Raw genomic sequence first — 25,383 nt, 5'->3', positions numbered from 1 at the left:
GTGAGTGTCCAGTATATAGTGTGGTAAACTGTTGATGATGGATTTTATGAAATGCTAAGATGTACATGTATCAAAGAAAGAGTAATATCTTGTCTTGAAGTCATGATGACCCATCCAAGGATTGATGTCATCCAATATAAGATGCATTCTATGTGTCCTATCTCTCCGAGCAGTACCGCTCGAGTATTAATTAAAGATCTCAAGAATTCATTTATAATTTTTACTCGTTCAAGTTCAAAGAACTTGTCAGGCGGGATCTTCATTTCAATCACCACATTTGAATTGGGCTCAAACATCCATGTGTGCAGTACAATATATCTCTTAAAGTCTAAAATTATCTTCAATCGATAAAATGACTTGGTCATTTGTAAAACCAGATGTTGGCAGCCACAAAACGTGAACAATGTGTAAGTCTAAGAGACAAAATCTGTTACGTTGGAATTGTGTTTGTATAACTCACCCAACCCCGTAATTTTATTGCAAACCCAGCTAGTGACACGTTCCAATCCATTTTTAGATATTTTATCTGAATGTGTTGTCTTGAATATCATGTAAAAGCCCAAAGTAGAAACAAAAGTGTCCAAGACCGAGGAATGCAACGAAACCGAGATGGTAAACGTGGATGACCCAGAGAGCGACAATCAAGCGCCAAATCCTGAGGTAGTTTAGTTTACTCTCACAAATCTCTGACCACAACACTGACTCATGCTAGCTGTACCAATTTACCACTCAGTGGCTATTTCACAAACCTTCATTCCACATATTCATAAATTCATTTGTCATAATACAATTTTGATTATGCTTGCCACTGGAAAAAGTGTGATAAGGTGACTTGAGAAGTGTAGACAATCAAGCAAGAACAATTCATTTGCCATTCATCACAATTGTCATTGTCTTCTACAAAAAAAAAAAGATTGGTTGGGCCCATAGAAACAAGTCATGCAAGTGTGCTATATAATACTTTCTTTCAAAGCAGGAAAACCAACCAAAAATTGTCTTGTGCAAACAGACATTATTTAATTATGATGTCAGTCTTAGAAACTTACATAAATTATCTCTCATCCATTTAAGTTAAGGAATGTATTTTGCATTATAGATTGGTACCTTCTACTAAAACTCTAGATTGACTCATGACTTTGTTTAGATGCAGTTAATTTGCCACTATCATGGTGTGTTTAGCTCTAACAATTTAGAACTTTCTAACTTCATAAAAAACCACATTTGCCTCATGCCTCTTGATTGTCCAATATCTTGTAACAAGAAATGTCTTATTGGACATCATTTATTTCTTATTTCTCCTATTGCTTGGCATTAACAGTTGTACTTCCTTAATAACTAGGTCAACTTTTTTCTTTTAGGCTGATATGAAAGTGTTAATCCTGCATCTTGAATTTTTGTGAAAATATGTTTTGATTTTGTCGTGGAAACTACTACTGAGATAATTTTGGCCCTCAAACCAGGGTAGTGCTGGCAACGCAGATGTTGCCGATAGTACACAGATCAAGTCAGTCACGTCTTCCAGTACAACTGATCATCGCGTTGATACTTGCTCTGCAATTGATCGCTACACATCAGATGTTGTCAAAACAACAGAATCATTGTCAGCTAGTATCGCAAACCCACCAACACTATTGAAACTGATTACCAAGGATGAGCCAAATACAGAGCCACAATCATCAAAGCAGGCAACACCAAAACCAAATTTGCGATCCCCAACCAGGAAGAGTATGAGTCCTGAAGAGCAGAAGTTGATTACCCAGAGGCTGGACGAGGCTCTGTACGAACCCAAAGAGGAAAGCTATATCCGTGACCCATCCCCTATGAGATGGCTGCGCTCCGTCAAAGACAGAAAGAAAATCCAGCTCAAAGCTCCAGTTACAGATGGAAAAGCTCAGTCTCAAGAAGATCAAGAAAGCAGTATCCAAGAGAAGAAGGACGAAGCGAAAAATCTGCTACCAAAAGATGATGTGGCAAGTGCTCTTAAATCAAATAGAGGAATGGAGATGAAACAGGGAACTGAAGACTTTGGCCAAATCAGTGGAAACATCAGCCAGCCAAAACCAGAAGTCAGCAAAGAGAAAATGGCGACGGAAGAGCCAGATTACACTCGTAATGCAGAAGACACTGCAAAGTCTAATGCAGGCAATTATGACCAAGGCAGGGCCCAATCAGTTGTAATACCAGCCAGAATAAAGAGCCCAAGAAAAGCCACATCTAAGAGTGACAGTGTGGCTAAGGTACACAGCTTTTTAGGAGCAGTTACCATTGACGTTTTGTGGTGTTTTTTTTTTCACGTTACACCTGTTCTACTAAGTCACTCATCAGAGGGTTCAGAGTTCAAGTTGTTCACCATATTTCTTTACCTTTATTTGTCCACAGTGTTGACATTTTCCCAGGATTTTAAAGAGGTTGCTGATTGCTAACTGATATTTTTATGAAAGGGTATTTAAATTTCAGAGCAGATACATGTTTATGTAATAAAACAATGACAAAGTGGTCACTGTTTTCTTCAAGCTGACATTGGAAATCAAAAGATATTTGACATCACAAGTACGAAGTGAGGTTAAACAATGCTGTTATAGCAAACGTGCAGTACTAAAGCAACAACAAGTGACCCAGAACACCTCCCTGTTGAATCATTTAGTAGTAGTATTATACGTGTAAATGTACCATTAAGGAGACATGGTATCGTAATTTCTTCAAACGGTGGGAGACACCGGTCATTAGTGAGACATTTTCATGTCTCCCTAATGGCACAGCCCCCCTTTAGAGGCAAATTGTTTTTGTCGCAATTAGGTTATTTTTGTTGCTTGTGGTCTAATTAGTAAACATACCGAAATTCGTGGAAAAAGGACAAGGGAACATTGGGTTAGGGCACATTGAAGTTTGAAAAAGTTTGTGCACAAGTCTATGGGGATGTCTCCCAATTGTCCAATCCAGGGTAATACTTATTATTGTTATTATTATTGATACCAAGGATTCCTCAAAAGCACCCTAGGCACTGTAGCTCGCAAGCCTGAAAAAAACCTGTAGAGAGAAGACAATGAGAAGAAATTACAGTTTTAGGGTAGAAGGAAAACTGCAGAAGAATATTCTGGGGAAAATCCACAGAATCAGGTATGGACTGAAAACCCAATCCACACGAGGACCAGGGCAGGAATCGAACCTGGGTCACAATGGTGGAAGGCAAGGAAAGAACCACTGCGCAAACCTGACTCCTCCCCAGGTTGTTTGCTGCTCTCAGCAACAACTCTTAGACAAAGGAAACAAACAGGCTCTAGACCTCACTTTTAAAATGCTCTCAGAAGTAACTTTTAAAAGTATTTTTCAGCCAGAAATATCTCCCTTTATTGTTTGATATGCCCTAAACTATATATAACTAAATAGTGACACAGATTTCTTCCAGCAATCAACAACCTCTTTGATAACACCATAGAAGACACAGTCACAGGTTCTTCAATATTTGTCATTTTTTTTCCATTTAGGGTGTCCACACACCTTTTATTGGTTTGTTTAACTTATGACCAAAAAAACCATTTATTGATTCTGACTTTAATTTTATCACCTCATGGAATATCTTATAATTTCTCCCAATAATGCCTGTCAGTTACTAACAACACGTTTCATGTTAAAATTCATGTTAAGTGCCTTAACATTGCAGGGCATTCATGTAGCTGTTAATCCTTTTTTGTTGGAAATTTCAACATCATTCACTAACTATTACTTCTCCAAAGATCTTTTGGTAAGAGGCCTCATTAACCCTGACCCCAGAGGATTTTTTTGCAAAATACCTTTCCTCCAAAAGTCTGCATTGTACAGGAACCAGAATGGCACAATCTCTGTACTTACATGTTCAACAGTGACTTGGCTGAACCTTTTGGAAGTTCCATGAGGGTTAAAAGTTCATGAAATATCTTCTTCACACACTTGATGTTTTAATAAAGTGCCATGGTTTAAACCAAGTCATCCCAAGTCAATCACACATCATTCAGTCTTTGGCCAAGTAACAAGCTGTGAACTAGACATTCCTGTATCATTGTTCATTGCATTTTACTTTGACTTGACTTTTTATTTGACTTGTTATTGACTTGAGTGTAACTCTAATATGTGCTATCCAGTTATCCATACATTACAATGACATTCACAGACATCTTTCCATATATACCTATATTAATGATCATCGATATTAACCTTTGAATGGGAAACCTTAAATTTTGCACGTTTGTCAATTGGCATTCCCCTTATAATTTGTTCAATTAATCATTGGTGATTTGTCGCTTTATTTGATGTTCATGTTCTTTACCATTCAGTACTACTAATTCAGTTAATGCTGGCAAACATTAACATTTGCCTCAAAGTTGTTGACATTTTTCTTTCTGAGGCACCCTTATTGTCATGTTTTCTTTTAAAACAGCAAACAAAAACTGTGGAAATATTTCCCGAATCAAAATTGTTGTAAACCGTTACAAATAATGTATACTGTTGACAGGAAACAAACGCTTTGTCAAAGTCTGTTACTCTTTACAAAGGCCAGTCTGCATTTACCGTAGCCCATGGTAGCCTATGGTATTGGTAGTGCATGCAAGTGGGTGTGCTCATGACTAAGTACAATGCTGTGTTATCCTAATGGGGAGGGGAGATGCATGTTCTTCATTGAGCAGTCACAGAATGAGATTCATGAGATTCATACGCTGATCGAAGGACTCCGTAATTGATTAGTAATAAAATATGCATGCATTATAACCAGTAAAAGTACAAGGCCATTGTTTATTTCACATTGACAGCTAGAACTCCATGTATGCTACAGTGCCCATTGAGTTTCTATATTTCTGTGAAAGACAATTTTATCATTACCAAAGTTCCAGCTTGGACTGCTATAGTCCAGGCATCATGCATGATTTGGCAACTTTGTGAAAGTAATAGACAATAAGTACATGTAAGTCAGTTCGGTATTCCAACTACGCATCAAGAAACAAGATTTTACAGTTTTCAATTCAGTAAAAACAATCAGATGCTTGCAGAATCATGGGGGGTATAAAGAAAATGTAATGAAAAACTCTTGTTCTGAAGTAGGCGCAAACGTCCAAACAATTTTGATACTTTTTTGACAGCTAGAAAAGTTTCAGATTGCAGATTCAGTTACAATCTCCTATAGACTTGTGTACACATATCCCAAATTAAAATGGTTAAATCTTGATGCGCAACTGTGCAGTTGGATTACTGAACTGGCTATGTTCAGATTCAAAATCCTGTAAAGGGCAAAATTTAAATCCATTGAAGAAAAAGATTTTTTTTTTATAGAAATTGATATATACATTTATATATATTGTTTTTTAAATTACTTAGCATGCTGACAGACATGCAGATGCAACACCGGTGACAAAACCCAGAGCAGACGCAGGGGAGGATGACTACCATCATATTGCGCCCCCCTCCCCAGGGGACAGTTCGTCACGGGAGGACAGTGACTTGAAGGTCAAGCGGAAGGGGACAAGAGGCAGACCGCCGGGCAGCCAACGCAAGAGCTCACGGATAAGGACACATGCAGCAGCGGTATTGGCCAATTATTCTGGTTTCCTGTCTATCCCATTTATACAAAAACCACTCCAAAGATGAATGGAAAATATGGAATACTGTTAAATACCATTATAAGTAATTAGGAGAAATCAGGCAGCTCTGATTTTCAAAAACTTTCTACAATGGCCAGAGCGGAATACTTGACTGCCCTCTGTAATTGTCACAAACATGTTCTGGACAATATGCCACCATATTAGACAAACATGTGATCAATTATGAATTAGAATAATTACCTCAGGCCACAAGTTTGGATTAAAATATCTGTACGTTATCACACGTATATCATACAGTGAATTTTTATAAATGACAGTAAAACGTGATAGAGTAGGTTATAAAGTGTATTCCTTCTCTTGTTGGGGTTGGTCTTGAAGTGGCACATGAGGAATCACTGACTGAGTTTATTTATGAGTTTAAAAGTTTTGAATAGTGTGCACATTACAGCTGTCCAACCAAGAGATTGTGTGTTTTATTTTAGATAACAGCTTGTTTTCTATTTAGGTTTTGAGTTCAATTTTAAGAATTGGTGCAGAAATATGTGGTCAAATGGGCCCAGGTCAGGTGACGTGTAGGGCTTAGTTAAAAGTTTGATATCAGTCACTGGCAAATCGATTTTGGAAAGAAGGATTAGAAAGGTAGTGCATGTAGTTTTCATACTTTTTCTTTTAAAAAGAGAGTTTCAATGAAGCCTACTTTTGCTCTTCCCACCACAGGAGGAGGAGGATGACCAAAACCAGCTGGATACCCCCTCTGGAAGGAGATCAGCTGGCAAGGATGGCACAGCCAGTAGTCTTGTGTCACTGATTGACGAGGACAGCAAGGATACACACAGTGAGGCCGGGGACTCAGACGTGACCGACAAGCCCTCAGAGAGTGACGATTTGTCAACGTCGGCTGGAGGTCTTCAGCCATCATACTTCCTAGACTCGCTGCCAAATAGTCCAGCATCGGTTGCTCAGAGGTATATTAAAATACAAGTATAAAGTAAAGGGAAATCACATGCCCAAAGGTGTTGGTTGATTTTGCAACTTAAGCAACAACTGTTTTGTTGTTTCATGCCAAACAGTCAAAAGTAAAAGTTGTGAATTATGCTTCAAGACATGAATTGAATTATTGCATTGTAACCTTTGATTACTGTAAGTTTTTTTCTTTCAATATGAAATGCTTGGTTGTGGGAAAGCAGCCAATTTTGCTGAACAGTGCATGACTTTCAGCATGCATAGGATTTATGCCAAAAACATTTTGCACAGCCACAATTTTGTTACTTCACGAAACTTGACGAAGCTGTGTAACGATTTCAGTATTGGATAAGGACAATCACAGATTTTGTAAATTATTTTGGCCTACCATTTTGAAAATAGTTTTGTGTTTCAAATTTTTTTGGGGGGGGCAACTGTCAAACTTGAAGTTAGAGAGCATTGCAATGCTTGCAATTGCAGTAAACGATGTCACTTTTATTTCTGTAAAATTAACACATGATTGTTCTCGACCACTTTAACTGTACGGTGTCCAACACACACCATCATAGTGTCCCTTCTTGACTTGATTGTATATTTCAGTGAGGAGGACCATGCTTATAAGATATGGCGTAAGGCAATCATGCTTGTCTGGAGAGCTATCGCAAGCCACAAGTAAGTACAAATTGTTTCCATTTCTTGATGCAGTGAACTATTGTATCAGTGTCTTCAGTTCACCCACTCACGTTGTTACTAAGCAAGAGCGGAAGAACCAACAATTAAAACTATTAACTATATAGAACTATTTCTAAACAATGAAAATATATATAAGTATATTAACACACACTTAGATCCTGCATAATTTGACAAATGTATGACACAACGTTTACTAAAATAAGTTAAACACCAGTGAGAAACACATGCACTTGAGGGTAGCTGCAAAGCAACACTGCCAGTCATACCATTCAGTAAACAGTTATGCTTTGTATTGTTATTGCCAAGGTGTACTTATGCTAGGAGTAAATAACCCAACAGAAACATCGTCTTGCCCTTCTAACTGAATATGTAAAAAAACAAAGCATTGAAGGGTACATGAATATTTTACTGCAGGCAGTGTGTAATAAAACAAGAAGGTGTATTTACAATGTAAGGGCCTGATTTGTTTTTTAACCAATGAGTTTGTTTCCACTCGATCATCCAGGTATGCCAATGTGTTTCTACATCCGGTAACAGAGGACATAGCCCCAGGTTATAAGAGCATTGTCCTGCGTCCCATGGACTTGATCACCATAAAGAAGAACATTGAGAATGGAGTGATACGGACCACAGAGCAGTTTCACCGTGATATGATGCTCATGTTTCAGAATGCTATCATGTATAACAATGCAGACCAGCATGTCCATCAGATAGCCACCATCATGCAGGCTGATGTGGTCAAGCAGATAGAGGTAAAGTCATATTTCTTGAAACTTTTTTGGAAAGGCTCCAAAATCATAACAAGTCCATTCATATGTCTAGTCACCAGTAATACAGGGTGAGTAAAAAACCCAGAAATCCAAACGGTGCCCCCGATTCTTTTATGAATTTCTACATGAAGCGCTTTCCAGATCCAGGATATGAAAGCGAAATCCAACTAATAATACTTGTAAAGCGCATTGATACCCTGTTGCGGCGTAAAAGCGCTATGAAAATGCCTGCTATTATTATTATTATTATTATTATTATTATTATTATTATTATTATTATTATTATAAAGCCCAATTAATATGCTTTCTTTTAGTGAAAGAATCATTCAAATCGCTACCTTTTTCCTTTCCAGTTTAGGAATTTTGTACACAAACACTGTTTTTTTTAGCCTTGTCCACGGATCAAGGTATGTGATATTTCAATAAAAATGAAACCATGTCCTATAATGAAAATGATATCAGAATAATCCCACAAGTCTCCGGGGTAGCCAAGTAGAAGACAATAAACTCTTGACAGTGTAAAACATGTTAATTTAATATTGGAAGCAGCAGCTTTTTAAAAAGATCTTATGATAAGTGCCAGTTATCATGGTTTTCAGAGTGTTCTTATGTGTTTTTTGGTATGTGAATCGTTTTTGTTTCGCTGAAATATCACTTACCTTTATTGTGATTCGTGGACAAGGTTAAAAAACGGTGTTTGTGTTCGAAATTTCATAACTGGAAAAGTTCATGAGCGTTTTGAATGATTCTTTCACTAAAAGAAAGCTTATTAATTGGGCTTTCATATCCTAGATCTGAAAAGCGCTATGTGTAGAACTTAAAAAAAAAAATAGGGGGCACCATTTGGGTTTCCTTTTTTTTTTTACTCACCCTGTAGAGAATGAACACTAACAAATTCAAGGAATGCCTTTATCACAGTTTCTGTGAATAACTAGGGACTTTACATGAGACAAGATGACTTTTCAAAAGTACGATTTTGTTTCTGTTAGCTCTGAAAATATCCAGCTGCTTATTTCCTAAATTTGCTTTGTCTTAATTTCTTAGGAATTTGTGTCCACCCAGTTGTTAGTACAGCAACCAGACTCTACCAAAATGCTGAGGGGTAGAGGAAAGCAGGGACAGGGGGTGAGTTAGAGATGCAGAGAGCATCTCAGATGAGATGCAAACTGCAGCACCGATATGTTAATAACATTTCATCGGGACATATCTCCTTAAAGGGAATGTATATCATTGGCTTTTGCTTTAATTTTCAGAAATGAACTATTTGAGGGGTTAGTATCATACTCAAATTATTGTTACACTGACATGTTTGAAGTTTTGTTTTCGAAAATGCTGGAAAAACCAAGAAAAACAAAAATGTTCAAGTAGTCTGGTTCCCTGACTCCACTGAAGATGAATTGGATCAATTTACAGATGCCAGAAAAGAGTATGGTATTAGGGAACCAGTCTAGCTGGCCTGCACCCATTCATGAACATGAAACCAATAGCAAACAAAATTTGGACTGAAGAAAATGGTAAATTTGGAGCAGTAGTGAAAAATAGTTAGGTTTTTCCTACGGTGGTCGGCCGACCACCGTTGGAAATGTATACAAAAATGCAATTTTCTTGATAATGACTTCACACCAGGTGCCATAATTTTACAGGATGCTTTTAGACTGTCATTTACCAACATCGTGTAAGGTATTTCGTAAAAACTTGGTCGTTTTATTTTTCAATGTTTGCAAATGTTGTATTTTCCCTTTAAAGGCAAACTGAGGCAGAAAGAATGAACCAGGTTAATGATTGTGTGTCCAAAAAATTGTGTGACAAAGAATTCCTGTGATAAAGTCTTCATTTGCTATACATTTTTTTATTTTCATACTGTTCTTGTACTAGGAAGAGGATCGTTCCCGGCGGAGTTCTACTGACACGGACACCTCGGGGAAGAAGAGACGAACACGGGCTGATGAGTACTAGGTCTGGGATTGGGAGGAGGGGGTGACAGATTGCAGTCAGATGATAGGACAGACATTTTCCAACACTTGACCCTAATTCTCTGAACAAAAATGGATGTGTTCAACAAAGTTTTGAACTTTCACTGCAGTTGAACTGATGGAAGGACTTGTGGCTGCATGTATTTCCGATAGACCTCTGTGCTATACATGTATATCACCTATCATAGCCAACTCTATCTGCTGCATGGGAAAAACGTGACCAATAATGTTGGGTTCCAAATCATTATCATGGTGTAATATGATCAGACGATATAGGTGTGCTTATCAAACCCTAACCCAAGACGACTTTTTGGAATTTAATAATATTCTTTGGAAACTGTCTCACTCTTTAGTCTGGATAATTATTTTTATTTTGAAAGTTATGTTATGAGTAATATTATAGACTCAAAAATTCTCATCAAAACAGTAAGGAAAGGATTCTTCAAGAAATTAATAGAACTATTTTGTTTTGCAGGAACCATTTGATTTCAAAAAAAAATAAAAAAAATAAAAATATGTGACCCATCACAACAAAATGAGCTTAAGGTGGTGTTTTTTTTAATTGAAGAATTGAGATTTTTGTGTAATGATTCTGCAGAACAAGAGCTTTCCAATGGTATGTAACATTTGGGGCTGTCGGGTTTAGTAACGGAACTACACACTGTTAACTTTATTACAGTGGTAAATCTCAGGCTTCATGTCGTCGCGTCAGTGCAACAAGGTCGTAACTCCATTCTGCAACAAAGTCGTATCTCGCACGAATATGCCCTGTGCAACAAGGTCATATCTCAACGTCCATTGACTTTGTGTGTACATCCGGGTTATTTTAAGTGAGATACCACCTTTTGACATTCTGAAACTCATGTTTCACATACGACCCATTTCAGGAGATTCAACCTTGTTGTATGGACACAACGATGTGTGTTTGTGTTGGACGGGAGAAAGGCAACCATTAGAATGGGTCAAAAATAGGTTCATAGATGTTTAATGGAAGCAAGAAAAAAAGTGGGAAAGTTAGAGGTTGACTTACAGATTGAGGGTTCACCTGAAAACAAGAAAAAGACTACCCATTCAAATGTTGGCTTTGTCCCACTACCTGCAACTGGCATTTTGTGACCTAAAGCTCGTTTTGTGATGACAAGTCACATATGTAAAACAAAACTAAGTTGGCTGGAATTTGCAACGAAATGTTTGAGAACATCGTGCTGCTTTTAAGCTCGTGACAAAATTCGACCACAAAAAGCTGACTCGTTTTTTTAAAGCATTGTCATAAAAAAGGTTTGGTTTGTGGATTCCACTTTGACCACTTTAAAATAAATGTTGGCTGTTGAAAGTGAAACTTGAATTTCTGTTCTTGTGAGTGTTAATATCAATGCACATTATGCAGTTGTGAAGTTTTACCTTTAATGGAAAGTGTTGTCACCATTCTGATATAATAGATCCAAAATCAAAATGGGAAGATAATCTATACAATTACCATCCCCATTAAAAATAATAGCTTCAGCACCCATTGAATATTTGCTTATTCAGTTATGTGATATGATGTAAAGTATTTGAACTTAGTTTAAATGAGAATTTATGCCAAAAAAATAAAATGTTTGACCACAAAATGGGCAAGACTGTAAAGCTTGCAAATAGCAAATACTTTGCCTCTAGTTTCGGGTTTAGGTGTCCACCAAGAATAATTTAGAAAACCTTTGATGTTGAAGTCACAATTGGATACTCGTATTACCGGCCTCGTAATAAAGGATATTGGTGAACCGTATTTCTAGCATGTGGGCCCATATCACTGATCTCTATATAAAGACTGGATAGCTAATAAAGAGCCGCACAATGTACGAATTTGACGCCATATTGGTGAGACCGGCTGGTGATCTACAAAGGACAAGTTGCCGTCTTTTTTAGACAGCTTGATTTCTTTTGTAACGTCGCGGCTCACTTGACTTATATTTTGGCCACCACCACTGACCAACTGACCATGGTTTACAACAATTTTTCTAACGTAGTGGTTACTTTTATAATGCCGCAAATCACTTTTTCGGCGTTTTTGAAATAATAATCACTACGGAAATGTGTTCCTTTTAGAACATCATAATATGTGTACGTGACCAAAATGCGCGTCAACTGTTGATACAACGCGCGCGTATTTACGCGTAGAACGTTCGTATTATACGCGGCCATCTTCGTGAGACCGGGGGCGAATTGGTCAATATGCAAAGTCTACTGTGTGAATGTTGTATGCATATCCGCTATCCAGTCTTTATATAGAGATCAGTGGCCCATATCAAGCCAGATTTTCCCAACCGGGAGACTTGGTATAACTAGCCGCAGTCGGAACGAAGACGACATTTAAGAAACCCTCGGCGCGGGCACGCAGGTGTAGAGTGAAATACGGACACAGTATTGCGCGCGCAGAGACCTTTTATTTGTTATAAAGCATTAAAAAAAATGCTGGATATTTATAGGACGATTTTTGAGGCTTCTCTCAAGAATTAGAAACACAGCGAGAAATCCTTGACCAATTGAGAGGAAAAAAAACAAATGTTTGGACCACTGTACAATTTCATTGGACCCACATTTGCATGCATTACGGTGAAAGTGGACCAACATGATCCAACAACAAAAAACCGCCAAAAAAAAGCACGCGTTTAAGTTTCGCTGGCTCCACACAAGCTTCGACGCTTTGTGCTGTTTTGTTTTGAATCGGCAAACTGTAAGGCTGACCGGGAACCAGCTTGCTAGCTCAACGCGTATATTTATGCTATGCGCACCGATAACCCGTCCGCGATTGTTTTTCGTGACAAAAAAATCTGAAAGAGAATGTCGAGACGTGGGAGTAGACCACCAAATACTTCGCTTTATGTGCGAAATATACCTGACCAAGCACGGTGAGTATTGAATGTAATAGACTGTACACAAGAAAGGAAAAATAATCATAGATGTTGCTTCTTATTTAAGCGATAGAAATGAGGTTTTAGTTTAACTGTCGGAAATACACGGTTAACCTGTCCTTGCAATACAGTCGTTTTCCTAGTTCCGGATTTTTCCTAGTTCCGGATCTACCTCTTTTAGATTGGTCTCCAGTAATTATTTTCCTGACGAAGTGTACTACATGCGAAGTGTACTTCAGCATGTTCAGAGAGCTCAAAAGATTACTGTGTGACCAGGTGACGGGCAACAGCCGCCGGTGTAGCTTTAGTAACTTGATGCTCATATCATACTAGAGCAAGGAATTCATTCACATGTAGCGCTGGAGACAACCTATTCGTTAGAGTGTGGTAGCAAAAATTTGGGGAAAAGTTCCATACTCGGACGTCAATTTATCTGCTGCCAAACATATTAATTGTCACCTCACCTTGTCATTTGAACCAAGAGAAATCCAGGAAGCTGTGTATAGGTGAAAAAAAATTACTCAAAATGTGTTTTTAGAGCACATTTTGGATGCATACGTCGTGCAGAACTAACTTGAAGCAGCCGGTCAAAACTGATTGTAGTGGCTGAAAGACAGCGGTACGTTATACACGTGACATCAACAACCATGACGTCGCATGAGCCTGCCAATGATAGTGCAATACGTCATTATGAATATTTATTTTCTCATGAATATTTAGTTTATTTCAATGGATAGGGCCTACTTCAAATACGTCCAAAGATTGATTATTGCAACAGCGATCGTGCGCGGCCTAGCGGTTAAGAGTCTCGTGTATCAAGCAAGCGTCAGAGGTTCGAATCCCGATGAAGTAACTGACTGATTAATAAATAGAAATTAAGGAAAGGAGAGGGTGAGAGTAGAGGAGGGAAAGTGGAGGATTAACCATAAAAAGATGTAACTTTTGGCGCTAGAAAATTAATTGAAAATAGTGACGTCCGAGTACGGAATTTTTTCCCTTTGGCAAATCGCACCGCTGCTGTTGCCTGTCATTCCAAAGTCTTTGGAGCTCTGTGAAGTACCCAGATGCAATAGGCGGCCGCTGATGAAGAGCGCACACAAGAGGGCGCGCTTCACTGCGGAGGGCTTCAAAGATTTTGGTGTGACAGGCAACAGCCGCGGTGCGCTTTGCCAAAGTTGACGCACGCTCAGTAGATGATTAAAGCTCTTGTCTGGTTCCTGACCCAATTGGCCTTTTGACTATAATTAGGGTGGCCGGGAAACAGTCTGGTAAATATCAGAGACGCCATGCTTTTTCAAAACCGTCTGCATTCTTTGACGAATTACCATGATTTTTGGATAACTAGACCTCTGAAGGTACCGAATTTAACAATTTTGTGCTATTTAGCAGTCATACTATAGCTGGGTTGATTTTCTGCTGACAAAATAATTTCGATCTTTAATTAATTTTCGGCTCCCCTAGCAACAGGACCCTCCGTGCTTATACCACATGTGGGATGTGTGATGTTAAATACGGAGGTAGTCCAGTATTTCCGTCACATTTATGGGACTAGTCGATTGTAGATTGCCGCTCATGCCTTTTCAGTGACGCCATGCTTTTTTATTGTGACTGAAAGCAGTCAGAATACTGTCCAAAATTACAGGATAACTAGACCTCTGAAGGTACGGAATTTAATGTTGTGTTGCTAATAATAAGCAGTTGTAGAATAGTACAAGTGAAATGGTAAGTGCACAATATTGATAGGTATGATGGCCTAATCAAATGGATATTGTTATAAAACTCTTAACCTCTTAAACTTTGGTGTATATACCTCTTTCACAGGCCAGATGATATCCGCCAGGCCTTTGCAAAGTACGGCCCTATAATGGATGTGTACATACCATTGGACCACTACACTCGAGAGCCGAGGGGCTTTTGTTACGTACAATATCCTTGTGCATGCCTCCCTTTTCAACCCACCTTGCTGTGTGTATTCTAAGGACCATGTTGTGGCTCTGCTCGCAAGAGAACTTGGGAGTTCTCAAAACCTTGGACTTAGAAACATTTTTGTGCTTACACAATGTGTATAGTGATCGTATTTCTTGTGTTTTGTTTCGATAGTAAGCATATCAAGTACACAAATAAGGAATTCAGTGAGCATTTTCTCATAGAGAAGTTGAGCATAGTCCTTGGGAGGTTTTCGTGTACAAACCTTATGTCAAGAAAATGTTGAAGTCCAAACAATAGGAACAAAAGAAGGAAACAATAAAGGGGTCTTCCTATGGTATAGTGAACCACGACTGTCTGTACATGTAAGCACCGATCCTTCTCTTAGTGTAAGCAGAGCCATGACAATTCCTTGAAGATTGAAAACAAGTGTTCAGGGATTTTTAATTGGTCACATATTAATGCAGTCTTTGACTGCATCACCATTAGTGTAATAAGGCCTGCTGTGAAGTAACAATACAAATGCTGGTACATTTTGGAAATTATACATGTAGAAGCCAAATATTCCATCCAACAGTAGCGAAGTATTTTTTCTGTCTATTCATGCTAACACATGTTATTTTATTTGTCTCGCTCATACACTTATAGAGCACAAGCCCAAAGACAAGGGATCCTGGGTACAAGTAGTCAAGTCACATGACCCTCACTACGTGTACGCAAGTTTCGATATATGTGCTGGGCTACCAGGCATACTGCAGCACACGTTCAACGATGGCTTAAAAAATGGCATGAAATGTGTGGAGTGGCGTAGGCAAGAATTAAGGGCTTTTTGCTAGTACAACTGGTGATATTTTTTGAGATTCTCTGATGTGTTTGGCAGATTTAAAAACAAAAATGAACATAAAATTTAGAATGGTTTTCTTTCAAGAAAATCAAGTGGCCAAAATTTATTTCGACATCTTTTTTTTTTAATAACTATGTGGACTTCAAACCATTTTTGCTCTAAAACTTCTTGAAAATAAAAACATTTTGGCCAAACTTTCTATGGTAAAGTCAACAGACTTCAAAGAAGACTAACAAGAAGTACAATTTACAATTTAGTAGAATGTCATTTCACTAATGAAAAAGTGCCCGACTTGCATTTACACTCCACATTTCATGCTGAAAGGACAAGTTTGGCTGAGGAGAGAAGCAAGGCTTTCAAGTCAAGATAACTGGCAGTGGGTCGGTTCAAGCTTTCAAGAATCAAGCAAGATTTGTGCCTTGAAACAAGACGACCCAAGCAAGAGGGATTCTTTTTCAAATCAAGAATTTCCAAGCAAGGTTCTCAAGGGTACTCAAGTCCAGACGGTGGCATGGGTCAAGACAAGATTTCAAGATTCAAGCAAGTTTTGCACAAGAATCATTTCAAGACCAGAGAATTTCCAGTTCAAGAATTTCAAGCATGTTTTTTTTTTTTCAATGTGACGAGAAATTGCCAGCTACATGTAGAGTCAAGTGTGATAGTGTGATCAAGTGTAAAACGGTACGCCCATCGTGTAGACGGATCCCTGTACTGGACCAAATTTCTCAATAGAAATCAGTCGGTTGGACCAAGTCAAGCTGTAAGATGGCAAAATCATCTCCATTGGCACTTTCCCCACTAAGTTGCCCAGCTTCCAAGCAAGCCAACTTTCAAAAGATGCTTAAAATCTGGTGGCAAGCCAAGTCAAAACCAAGAATTTAAAGAGAACCGGTACAGCCAACATGCTTTCTCTTGGGCCCAAGCCAAGTCAAGACCAAGGTATGGTAGCCACTTATTTCGGGTATTTCCTGTGCATGGTGTTGTGGCAGACTTATTTCCATTTCATCAAAGGTTAATCTGGTTACTTGGTGTTTTGGTATATTAATAAATAGGCAAATTTGGTTAACCTACTTTGTAAAAATCACCCATCTAATTTTAAAAAATAAATAATGGGATCGGAAGTGACTGCTTTTTTAAGCTTCAAAGTATCAGTACAAATTCCCAAACTGTATGTGCACATACACGGTACCGCCAAAACCATTTTCTCAGGAACATTCTGTTGGAATTCATTGCATTGTTTACCTCTGAAATGTTGAGAGAAGTTGCACCAAAAAACCACAAATCTTCACCTCAATTGAATTTGTTCTGAAGCCTGTCTTTCAGGACATCCAATTATTCCATATTTTCCCCCCCTTGGGCTTGACTTTTTTTGGCTGTCATGTGTTGGCAATGCTGGATGTCATATCTGTCTGTGTGTTAAAATCATTTTTTCATTTAAAATTTCTTTTCTGTCTAGTTTTAGTTTTGTTACATTTATATATCGTGGTTGTTAATGTCCTGTTTGTTTGTTCATCCTCCTTCAAGTATCTTTGCACAACGATCTTTCTTCTTTACTTTCTTTAGTCACTGACTTGTCTGTCAGATAATTGCATGTACAGCAGAGGGTTGTCCCAACCAGAATTGCCATTGACATCTTTGGCTCTCGCAGATTATTTTTTTACATATCAGTTAATTCTACTAAACAGTATTGACCCAGGCAATTATGTAAACACTAGTGTTCCTGTCACTATGCCAAAATTGGAAGGTAAAAAGACTCCTCACATTCCAGAGTTGTAATTAGGTCGTGAACCAAACATGACAAGTCATCACAAGCTCTTCCAATGAACTGTGAAAAAAGGCATTCCTTTGTCATTGTTCCTCCCCTTTTATTAGCAACTTAACTTATGATTGACATGTGAGGGACTTGATTCAACAACAACTCAGATTAAGTCATATACAGAATTATTAGTTGCCATATTATGGTGCACTTTTTTGAATTAACAACTTTACAAAAAGTTGTTATCAGCTAGCACCTTAATAGCCACTGGGTTTACCAAATGCAGTGGTACATTTGTAATATTGGTTGGGTTCCCTTTGTGTACATGTAAGCCAAACTGATGCCTTACAAGCATGCTTGCATATTGCCTTCTAGCTTGCCATCCGGTCACTCTCGTCGGTATGAATGTATGTATCCTTATTTCCATTCATCTCTTCTGTGCATTGGTGTATCTTGTCTTGTTTCGTGTCTGCTCCTCTTCATTGTTGTTCCCTTAACCCAACCTGCTAGCACATTTGAGTATGTACGGGACGCAGAGGAAGCCATGTATGGGTTGGATCGCAATCGCTTCCTTGGACGAGAGCTGGATATTCAGTTTGCTGAGGGGGACAGAAAAAGTGAGTACATGTAGATGGTGCATTTCAAATATGGAATTATATTGAATTACCTGGATGAATAGAAGGCAGTGGTTTTGAAATAGGGCGTCTGCAAGCACATTTTTTTTCCTTTTAGTGGATTAGCAATTGAATCCATTAGAAGACCCAAAACATGTATGTTTCCTGTGTTTTCTCAAAATGTATAGTAGCCACTGAGCTAAATCGTCAATGGGTTATGCACCCACTTAATGATTTTGAGCACTTTTGTTCAAACAAACAAAATGTTCCCAAAAAAATAATCCGATGTACACGTACCTTTAAGTGCCGAGGTATTTTGTAAAACAAAAAAATGGTGTACATTTCATTGCTTGTAAGTAAGATGGATTTTTGAAGACTAAATAATACCATACAACTTCATGTTCCTAGCTCCAAACCAGATGAGAAGCCGTGACACCTACAAACGTAGGCGGCGTACGTACAGTCGCAGTCCTGACTATGACAGGCGATCTCGTAGTCGTAGCCCATCCCGACGCTCCAGGAGCAGGAGTCCATACCGACGCTCTAGGAGCAGGAGTCCATACCGCAGTCGTCGTTCTCGTAGTCGGACACGCTCCCGTAGTTACTCACAGGACAAGAACAGAAGGTGAATATGTAAACTGATTTCACCCTGTGAAGACCAAGGCTGTGAATGAGTATTTAAAATAATAATAATACCGTAATTTTCGGAATATAAGCCGCAGCTTATACGTTGATTTTGCCCATGAAAATGTTTACTGCGGCTTATACACAGGGCGGCTTATACGCCGAGCCTTGAAGAATAAAAATGAAATTCACATGTGTATTTAATGTACTGGTATAAGAAGAGATATGTTGCTGAAATGAATTATCAATTAAGAAAGTCATTAACGAACCGAAACCACGTGCCACGTAAAGGTGCCGAGCGGTAAAAAGTACGGTGAAAGCTGTCTACGATCGCGTCGACGCTTGCAACAAGCCGTACGTGATTCTTGTGCTGCTAGCTGCATGCAGCATGCTTTCCCCAGCGGACCACACCATTTGAGGTAATATAGGGGTGTACTATCTTGGAAACAACATTTCCGCTGTTAAAAAAAAAAAAAAAAGACGACTAATACTTTTTATGGTGTCCGAAACATTTCTTTATTCAATAATCAGTTGTTCAACGTCACAATATAATTTTTGTACTTGAAATGTATTCAAGAAACGATGTAAACCTCAAAACAGAGACTACATCACCCCTTACAAAATTAATGGATTCGTCCATGAAAATGGCAGCATCGTATTGACTATTTTCGAAGAAAGTTACGATCGAAACTTGAGTACTGCTCATTAGTAATCACAAAAATTTGATAAGTTTTGAGATATAAACGGACCTGTATATTTTAGGACAAAACAAATCTGTTGCCTCAAAGCAAGATTTGTAGACTTAGCGCTCCGGTCAGACAACACACGCAATGGGGGAAAATCACGGTGGGTTGAATACTGTCTCACGTGCTGCAGGAAAATATTGTCCTAGGCCGGCGCGGCGCAGGCTGCCGCGCCGGGCGATGTATTAACTTTTACGGCCGGCCGGGGACCGGACGGGGCAGCCGGCAGCAATTCCCGGTGATTATTTCTCATCATCAATTTCCACATTTGTTTGTGAAAGTATCGATTGTAAATGATTTGATACAACTTCTGTGGCCCTTTTTATAGCTTCTGTAGTGTAAATGGAACTGGTTCAGAGCATTTTGGCTAGAATTTGGAGGCCTTACAAAATTGAAACCACTGCGGTCGGTGCGGCTTATACGCCGGTGCGGCTTATACGCCGACTTCAAATCTTAATTTGCAGATTTTTGTGTGCTGCGGCTTATACGCCGCGCGGCTTATATTCCGAAAATTACGGTAATAATAATTTGGCATTTGTGTACTCAGTCGAAGTCCATTCTAAACTTGCATACATGTACATCTGTAGAGTAGCCTAGTGACCAGAACTTTGCAGATGGTAACACACTCGCGCACATGTCACATAACTTTTTTTAATGTGACATGTTTGAGCTGCGCATGCAATTTGCAAGTTGTAAACACCCTATTGATTGCAGTTCATTAAGTGTGTGTATAAAACTACAAATTGTACTCAAGTGTGGAACCATCTCGGCAATAGATATGATATGCAACCCATGATAGAGTCAGTGTTTTGTTACTCTCGGGTTCTGCCTGGAATAAACTCACAGGGATGTAGAAGTAACCACACAGCATATGGACTACAGAGAGTCAGTTCCTCAACAAAATGGAACCTCAGTAAATCAAGTATTGGATATTGATTCTATTCATTTCTGTGAAAGAGTTGGAGTCTGAGCAAAGACTGCTAATTTCTAAACTCTGACATTTCACTTAAAGTGGTTATCCATTTTTGTTCTTTGTTTTGCAGAAGACGCCGACGAAGATCCTTCAGTAGATCCCGTTCCCGCTCACACTCAAGGTGAGATTCGAAGAAAACAAATTTAAATGGTGAAATTTGCTTCAATCAAAGAAGGAACATCTCTTGCTGACGAGATATGATGATGCAGTGTTGTGTACACATGTTTGACGTGTCTCTAGTTTAGCGTACAATAGTTTGTTACGAGTGGTTTCTTGGTCATGTTTGTGGTTTGAAAGTGTGAGAACTCAACACTGCATAATACTTTACACTTCAAAAGATAGTAGGTGCACAAGAAGAGAAACTATATTCATAAGTTTGCCCGCAAATTTTATTGACTTTGTGACTACACAACTGCCTCAGTTGTGCATGAAACCTTTTCCCTAGATGTAATCCTTTTTCTCAAGAAAGCCATTAAAGATCGTGCTCCCTGGATCAATTTAAATTTTTGTATATTTTGATTAGGACGGGTCCAGACTATTGTATGATTGCTTTCAACAATTTAGCATTGTGTTCAAAATGTGATGTGACTTTCCAGTATTTAGATTTGGTTATCAGAGCTCAATGGACATAATCATCATCTTGTCTTTATTGCATCATCTTTAGTCAATAACAATATTTGCAGGGTTTGCCTAGCTGTTGATTCAATATGGTTGACTTGTGAAAAAAAGCCAAATACTTCTTGTACTCTTAATGTGATACTTGACTACAAACGTGACTAGTGCTATGTCAATGTGTTGGGGACTCGGTGCAGCGGGTGCACAAGTACCCCCAGAATGGATATGATTGGAGCCTTGAGGAAGGCCACCGAGGGACATTCAAACACATTTCTGACACTCAAAGCAAAGACACGATGGAACTGTGCAGTTTAGGATAAATAAATTGTGCGTTAATTTGTTCTATACGTGGGCATGCGTGAACCCCCAGAATGGATATGATTGGAGCCTTGAGGAAGGCCACCGAGGGACATTCAAACACATTTCTGACACTCAAAGCAAAGACACGATGGAACTGTGCAGTTTAGGATAAATAAATTGTGCGTTAATTTGTTCTATACGTGGGCATGCGTGAACTGGTACATACAGGCCGTGTGTCCATCCCACTGGACCTCTCCAAAGTGGTCAAAAAGCTGTCTGTTCACACTATTGAGTCCATAGTCTGCAAAGAGCCATTGACGGTCATAACCAGTTCTTTTCAGAACCACACATCTTCTCAAAAGAGATTCTTCACATGGTGTTATAGCAAACCCTCAGTTTACACTACCGCCCATGCAAAGTTTCGAATCTTATATATGCGTTTTTATTCTTTGTTTGTTTCAGAAGCCGAAGTCGCTGAGAGGCCATTTGCTATAAGGGCACTTTTGTGAAAGACATGTACATGCTAGATAGGTTTGGTTTCCTGGGTTTTTTTTAAACGAAGACAGACATACATTAGAGTTGTGTGCATTTGTTGCCATGTACCATGCTTATTTTTTAAATTTGTGCTGTGTAGAGTTCACCTCAAGAAGTGAAAGTAAAATAATGACATTAGGCAAACCAATTTCACAGTCTGTGTATGTATTCATCATTTTTGTACTTTAATTCATCTTGATCCTAATGACCCTGTAAATTGAAAAGGTTGTGCACCCTTGGGTGTCCAAATGCAAACATTTGCATTGTGTTATGTTGAAAGCCACTACCTTTTTTTTTTTTTCATTAATTTTTCCACTAACCTTCCATGTGCATTTTTGTATTGCTGTAGTTTTGCTATAATCACTTTTATGGGTGTTTTTGTAATTGCTGTTGACAATTAAAGTCATTGCAGTAGGTTGTATAAACAAAAATTAAAGCTTTGTGTATTTTAAACCATCAGTGCTTCACATTTTCTATAAATGCAAAATCTGTTGAAATTGATTTGTTTTTGTTAGGCCAAAATAAAAGGCTTGTTGAACAAGTTTGGACAAAACTATCTAATTTCACCGATACGAGTCTAAGCACGACCAAAGCAATAGATGCCTGCAGAACTTGGAAGAATCATGCAGAGTATGTTTCTGCATAGACACTATTGCACCCAACACAGGGCGAAGTGTAAGGCTGCATCTGAATTACTTAGCTTTGGCTAGCAAATGATAACACATATACTTTATGGAGACAGTCGGATCCACTTCCAATGGGCTCCATGCAAAAGTACCCCCTCAACGGCAAGACTAGGAGAGTTGGGGGAGATTGCTGGGAGATACAATGGAACGCATTGCTGACAATGCCTTGATGCTTACACAAAGATGCTATGGCTTTGTGCACATTCAGAATAAGTTATGTACTTCGTGCATGAACCTTAAACGTTAAACCCACACATTTCTAAGTGACTTCATTTGTCCTATGATTCCCTGATCTATTTGTACTGGGATCCATTCTGTATCCTGCCATCCTCACTAGCCAGGGCAGTCTACTCAGTACGTTGTAAGACTGCCCTGACAAACTGAGTTTACTACATGTATTTTGAAACTCATCGTCGGCCAATCAGATGGGTCTGCATAATTTTCATAATGTGTCTCTACACACTGAATATTCATGATTCTTGATCTACGGGGTCATTGTTCAGGAGCTTGTTTGGAAGTAGGAGAGCACATTACATGTTCATGTGGACTTTGGTGGAAGTTTTTTTTAGGCAACAAAAACATGGCAACTGTTTTATACATATGAGAACGAATTGTTGAGAATTTTCTCAGAGTAGACAGCCTACATGATCCCCAGAGGATTTCCATTCAGTGCATCTTGAATGGTAGATGTTTTTGTTTGAGTGAAGACTGGTTGGGGCCTGTGACACACAGCCTATAAAGGGGCAGCCAAAGTCCAGTAGGTAAGGACGGTAGTTGTAGTACATGTAGACGAGTTTGTGTTGATGTCAGTTTATAACAAGCGATCTGGACGGGAACTGTGTCAATCCATATTTGGAGGTGTCATGACATGATTAATCAATCACGTGAGGTCAAAATAGTATAAAGCAGGATACATTAATTGATATACATGTACTAATTTACGAAGTGGGTGGTTTCTGTAATAGTTTTTTTTTTGCTGGCATATTGAGCCTTAAATCAGTGTACCGAGTGGAACATTTGTTGTTTTTTTGGAAACCTTGATTCTAATTCTTTTCTTAAGCATTTTATACCGATGTGTTTGTCAAAACCTTCAGCCTTCGGGGTTATCAGGGGGGTGTGGATTCATGACATTTTTCATTTGAAGTTTCAACATAATAGCATACACAGCTAACTACATTATGTCATTAGAATGATAAACCATGATATTTGTCAAGAAGACTCAAAGTAATTGAAATGCAGTTGGTCAATGCATTATGTACCAGCACCACTTTTTAATTTTCTTAGTCTCTATCCTGTAATAACTGCTCACATTGTTTAAAGTTTGGATTGAATAAAAAAAGGGGATGTGTTATAACAAAATGTTAATTTGAGGTTGAGTTTTTTAGTGCTCTTTGTGTAAGATTTTTTTTTTTTTTTTTAATTTATTATTTGCAGTCTTATTTAAACAGGGTGGCCTCAGTTAAAAAAAATTGCTTTCCTTGAGGGCCCTGTACAAAAATAAAAAAATAAAGATTAAAACTATAAACAAATTAATTAAGTAATATTTAAAATACAATAAAAAAATTACAGTTATTTAAATATAAACATAAATTAATGTCAATTGTTTAAGCAAATATATAAAGTAATAAAAAGCAATGCAAATGATAACAGCATGTTAAATTAATAACTTATATGCATTAAAAAATAATACAAAATATTACGACAACATGAACATAATTTACATGTACATGAATAAATGATAAGACACGTTCACTGGAAAACAAAACAAAAAGCAGAATGTCCCACAATTCAAAGAAGTAAAGTAAAAACAAATAAAAACGGGACGTCATTAGAATAAACAATTAGGCACATCAATAACATAATATAAGCAAGACAGATGCAAGCACATAACAGTGTAAAGTAAGGTATTGAAAACTGATTTATCTTCAGCTGTGTGCAGAATTATTCCTTCCCAAGATATCAGTTGTGGTGTACTAGTTTAGATGGATCTCTGTTTCATCCTTGAAACCCTGTTCATTGACTGTCCATTTACAACATGCAGCTTTTATACAGTGGTTTAAAACTAGACTGGAACCTCAAGTGCTCAAAACGATGCAAAAGAAGATCAGGCCAACTTTACTCATTCTTTAGCCACCATATTTCTCCAAAACTTTCAGTGGACAAAGAAAAGGTCCTCGGTATTTCACCAATGTCCCTCCATGGTCCAACTGTTTAACAAGCCTGACTTCTTCATTCTCATTAGTCTGGTGCCTGACTATGGAGAAGGTGTAGAAATAGTGACCTTGTACCTGACATCCTAGATATTTCTTTTGGCACAGTCGGCTGACAGTTGATTGATGCAGTACTGAAGAGTTGTTGGACTGGTTATTTCAAATGCCAGTCTATTTTTTTGTGTGTATGTTTTCAATACCATGTTTTGGGACTCTCTTATACAGTATTGAGAGACCTAAGTTTTTGGACTAGTTTAAAACCACCCATGTGATGGGCTCTGGACCAATAGGAATAGTTAACCTGTCTCAGGTATTTGTAAATACCTGTCAAATGAAAGTGAGGTTCTCAAGAAAGACTAGGTATTGGGAATTTTAAATCCAACTTGACAGACTTCACCAAAATCTGAAAAAAAAAAAAATGACAAATCAGAAATCATCCTTTTTTTTTACAAATACATGTTCACGCTTTATTCAATAACCTAAAATTGTCAAATCTCTCGCTCATTTCTGACTACATGTTAATATCTATTAACCTTCAACAAAGGCACACATAAGAATACAAAAAATTTACATAAAAATACAAAAAAAGTGATTTTCTTTTTGTCACATCATAAATTCATGCATTTACGTACAATGTACATGTAACCATGTCCATCAAAGCAAAGTACATTTCTACCATTCTCGTCAAGACGGCTACT

The 25,383-nt window shown here is 38.2% G+C and overlaps 2 protein-coding genes across 11 annotated transcripts in view; both read left to right on the top strand.

Moving 5' to 3' along the window:
• Positions 1-11,314, top strand: part of LOC119735130 (bromodomain-containing protein 8-like) — a 28,645-nt gene extending 17,331 nt beyond the window's left edge. For 7 of the 8 annotated variants that reach the window (XM_038208877.1, XM_038208859.1, XM_038208846.1 and 4 more), the window contains 8 exons: positions 559-660; positions 1,461-2,237; positions 5,347-5,553; positions 6,288-6,535; positions 7,134-7,205; positions 7,732-7,978; positions 9,041-9,121; positions 9,872-10,420. In XM_038208877.1, the coding sequence (XP_038064805.1) occupies positions 559-660; positions 1,461-2,237; positions 5,347-5,553; positions 6,288-6,535; positions 7,134-7,205; positions 7,732-7,978; positions 9,041-9,121; positions 9,872-9,952 (1,815 nt within the window). In that variant the 3' untranslated portion in view covers positions 9,953-10,420. Of the gene's footprint in view, positions 1-558; positions 661-1,460; positions 2,238-5,346; positions 5,554-6,287; positions 6,536-7,133; positions 7,206-7,731; positions 7,979-9,040; positions 9,122-9,871 lie in introns of all 8 variants that reach the window. The other variant, XM_038208832.1, reaches the window with a different exon arrangement.
• Positions 11,315-12,561: 1,247 nt separating this feature from the next.
• LOC119735108 (serine/arginine-rich splicing factor 10-like) lies at positions 12,562-23,834 on the top strand. 3 transcript variants are annotated; one of them, XM_038208811.1, is made up of 6 exons: positions 12,568-12,857; positions 14,682-14,786; positions 17,900-18,003; positions 18,409-18,625; positions 20,411-20,461; positions 21,718-23,834. In XM_038208811.1, the coding sequence occupies exons 1-6, from the start codon at positions 12,790-12,792 to the stop codon at positions 21,731-21,733; spliced, it is 561 nt and encodes a 186-aa protein (XP_038064739.1). In that variant the 5' UTR covers positions 12,568-12,789; the 3' UTR covers positions 21,734-23,834. The 3 variants fall into 3 exon arrangements, with proteins under 3 accessions (XP_038064748.1, XP_038064739.1, XP_038064741.1); XM_038208820.1 differs by lacking the exon at positions 14,682-14,786 and having other exon boundaries at positions 12,562-12,857; positions 17,897-18,003; XM_038208813.1 differs by lacking the exons at positions 12,568-12,857; positions 14,682-14,786 and adding an exon at positions 16,576-17,797 and having other exon boundaries at positions 17,897-18,003.
• Positions 23,835-25,383: the final 1,549 nt, after the last annotated feature.

Source organism: Patiria miniata, unplaced genomic scaffold (assembly GCF_015706575.1).
Source record: "Patiria miniata isolate m_02_andy unplaced genomic scaffold, ASM1570657v1 HiC_scaffold_10, whole genome shotgun sequence".
NCBI classification, from domain to species: Eukaryota; Metazoa; Echinodermata; class Asteroidea; order Valvatida; family Asterinidae; genus Patiria; species Patiria miniata.
The sequence above is the reverse complement of the archived record's forward strand: the minus strand, read 5'-3'. Positions and strand labels throughout refer to the sequence as shown.

Bases quoted from the DNA above. Each gene is read 5' to 3' on its own strand.
- LOC119735108 (XM_038208811.1), top strand. From the start codon at position 12,790: ATGTCGAGACGTGGGAGTAGACCACCAAATACTTCGCTTTATGTGCGA. The intron at 18,004-18,408 runs GTGAGTACATGT...TCATGTTCCTAG, and splicing joins TGCTGAGGGGGACAGAAAAA to CTCCAAACCAGATGAGAAGC. The intron at 18,626-20,410 runs GTGAATATGTAA...TTTGTTTTGCAG, and splicing joins TCACAGGACAAGAACAGAAG to AAGACGCCGACGAAGATCCT.